At 27.2% G+C, this 2868-nt stretch overlaps 1 protein-coding gene across 1 annotated transcript; it reads left to right on the forward strand.

Annotated features, from left to right (window-relative positions):
• Positions 1-897: 897 nt before the first annotated feature.
• On the forward strand, positions 898-1726 carry LOC126552460 (nucleosomal histone kinase 1-like; the record flags this gene model as incomplete). The annotated part of the gene is made up of 3 exons (XM_050207157.1): positions 898-1180; positions 1265-1447; positions 1635-1726. Coding segments are annotated over 3 exons (558 nt in total), but the record flags the coding sequence as incomplete, so codon positions are not given.
• Between the last annotated feature and the right edge of the window lie 1142 nt (positions 1727-2868).

Below are 2868 nucleotides of genomic sequence, written 5' to 3' on the forward strand. Positions count from 1 at the left end.
AGTTTCTTGTGAGTTAGTTGAATAGTGATTTAAAAATTATAAGAATACATAATATACACAATGTTTTTGATTAGCGTTTGAAGTTCAAATATTGACAAAAAATCGTCAAAATCATGAATATTTACTAGGAAAGTATATTAGAAGGAAAAATACCTGGTGACTTGAATGAATTCATAGCCGTTGTCATTGTAGCAGCTTTAACAAAAACTAATCCAAAAATTTCTGCTACATGCTTAAATGGTTAATACTTCACTAGGATGACTGCGAAGCCAGTTAGTAATCTCCTTATCGTAGTAAACACTAAAAGGTTTCATTAAACCCACATCCAGTGGTTGTAGTCTGTGTGTACAGTGTGGAGGAAAGCATAAGAGAATTACTCCACGGCTATCACGAGCCAAATTTATGAGTTCTATGTTTTTGGTATGAGTGGAGTGTCCATCTGTGAACAAAATAAATATATTTATTTAGGTACCTATTACAATTAAATAGTAAAGTAATTAAAAATGCAATAGGTAGGTAGGTATCTACCTACTATTTTAAATTAACTAACCTAGTAATAACAATACTGGAGATTCTTTTGATGAATTTTAAAAGATAATGAAATGTTGTAACCAACGTTCAAATATGGATTTCTGCATCCAGCTACTAGGGTGAAATTTTACATAAGAACCTGGAGGAGCATTTCTCATGAATTCCATATTATACCGCTGTCTGGGAAAAATGAACAATGGTGGCATATATCTTCTAACAGAATTCATGCACATTTCGACTGTCACAGTTTCACCATGTTCAGCAGATGTTATTGAACCAACTTGTTTTCGGCCTTTGGTGGCTATTATTTAAGCTTTGCTTTTGGGGACTGAAGAATTACCAGTCTCGTCACAATTGTATATCTGATCTGGAGTGAATTTATATCTGTCTATAAGCTCACCCAGGAGTTTGAAAAATTTCATAAACCTTAAAACCTCTAATGCCTTAGAGTTCATACATGAATGTGGATATGTTCATTGGGATATAAAATGTCAAAATATATTTATTGGTAAAGAACCGTTGAATAATCATGTGTATTTAGGAGATTTTGGTATGGTAACTAAATATAAGACTGAAGATGTTAAGCCAGATATTAAATGTGCAAATAATGGTACACTAAATTATATAGCTCTAGATGGCCACCTTGGAAGTAATTATTGGTTTAATTTTTAATTATTCAAATTTTTTTATTGAATTTATTATACATTTTATAAAAATTGTATTTACTTTGCAGTGCATACTCGAAGAGGTGATCTTGAAAGTTTAATGTACAATGGTTTAGAATGGTTAAAAATAAAATTGCCCTGGACAAATTTTACAATACCAAAAACCATTAAATCTAAAACTGAGATGAAAGATACAATTTTAGCTACAGGGTCAAATAAAGAAAAAAATTTATTTAATAACGTACCCAATTGTAAGTATTATAAATTCTTTTAATTAAAAAATAACAAAAATAAAACATTTACTAGAAATTAAGATAAATATATTATTAAAACTTGAAATAACCTAAGGATTATTTCAGTCACTATGTAAATATTATATTGTTATATTTAAATGTTCAATTATGACTTCACACAATGTAATCATATTGTTATTTACAGGTTATTTTGAAACCATGATTTCGATTTATAATCTTGAACCTACTAAAAAACCAAATTATGCTTTGTTAAAAAACCTGTTAAATTTATTGTAAAATGTTATAATGTTTTATTTTTGATATAATTAATTATTAATTATATGAATTAAATAAAAAAAGTCAAGTTCATATAAAGTATAAAATCATATATTATAGTTATTGTTCCACTTATATCCAAATAATTACAATAATATTTAATTTTCACAATACTATTTTTTTCAATATGATCATATCTTGAAACGAGAGTATGATGAATGTAATTATTATATTCAAGGTTGTATATGCCAGATCCTTTTTGAACTGATATATACATTGACTGTTGAAGTTTTAAGCTAAGTCCTTTACCTATACACAAGTTTTAATGTTTTTAGGTGTTATATACAATATTCAACAAACAAAAATTAAAAAAATATACTGAAAGATACCTTGTAAAAAGTCAAATAAACTTCCATTTTTCATAAATTCAGAAATAATATAAATTGGCATTTTCATAGTGCAAATAGCGTATAGTTGAATTAATATGGCATGTGTGTGAATTTTCATAATTTTCTTTTCCATGGTATCTGCATTGCAAAATACATAAATTAGTTAAAATAGTTTAGCATCATCAGCGAATAAAAGAATATTAACTGAGTTATCAAAAATAGATGGTAAATCATTAATAAATAATATAAATAAGAGGGGTTCTAAGTGTGATCCATAGTTAACCAAAAATTCATTAGAAACATAAGTATTAATTTTTACCACCTGGTTAGGTTATGGTTATTTTATTTTTTTAATTACTACGAACAATAATATTTTTTGACGAACCAAAATAACGTCATTTTCAACCCATAATTTCGGTCTTAGGGTTGATAAAAAATTTCCAACGGTAAAATATGAGTAAAAATACCATTCTGAACATTTAAAAAAAAAAAATCAAGTCGATATGTGCAATATTAAAGAAAATAGGTTTTTCTAGATTTTTGTTAAAGTCCAGGCTGCTTACGTGTAGCTGTGAATACGTTGTTTTTTAACTCTGCGCACAAAATGTAGAAGAAAAGCTGTATTTCTCAACAAAACTCTATAAATTTATATTTTTCTGATAGATAATATCACGCTGAATCTTTATATGTACTAAACATACCTTAACTTCAAATATTTTCGCAGAAATCACATTTTGAACATAAATATTTGGCATATTTTCATCCATTTAGCGG

This window comes from Aphis gossypii, chromosome X, assembly GCF_020184175.1.
Source record: "Aphis gossypii isolate Hap1 chromosome X, ASM2018417v2, whole genome shotgun sequence".
In the NCBI taxonomy this organism is placed as follows: domain Eukaryota; kingdom Metazoa; phylum Arthropoda; class Insecta; order Hemiptera; family Aphididae; genus Aphis; species Aphis gossypii.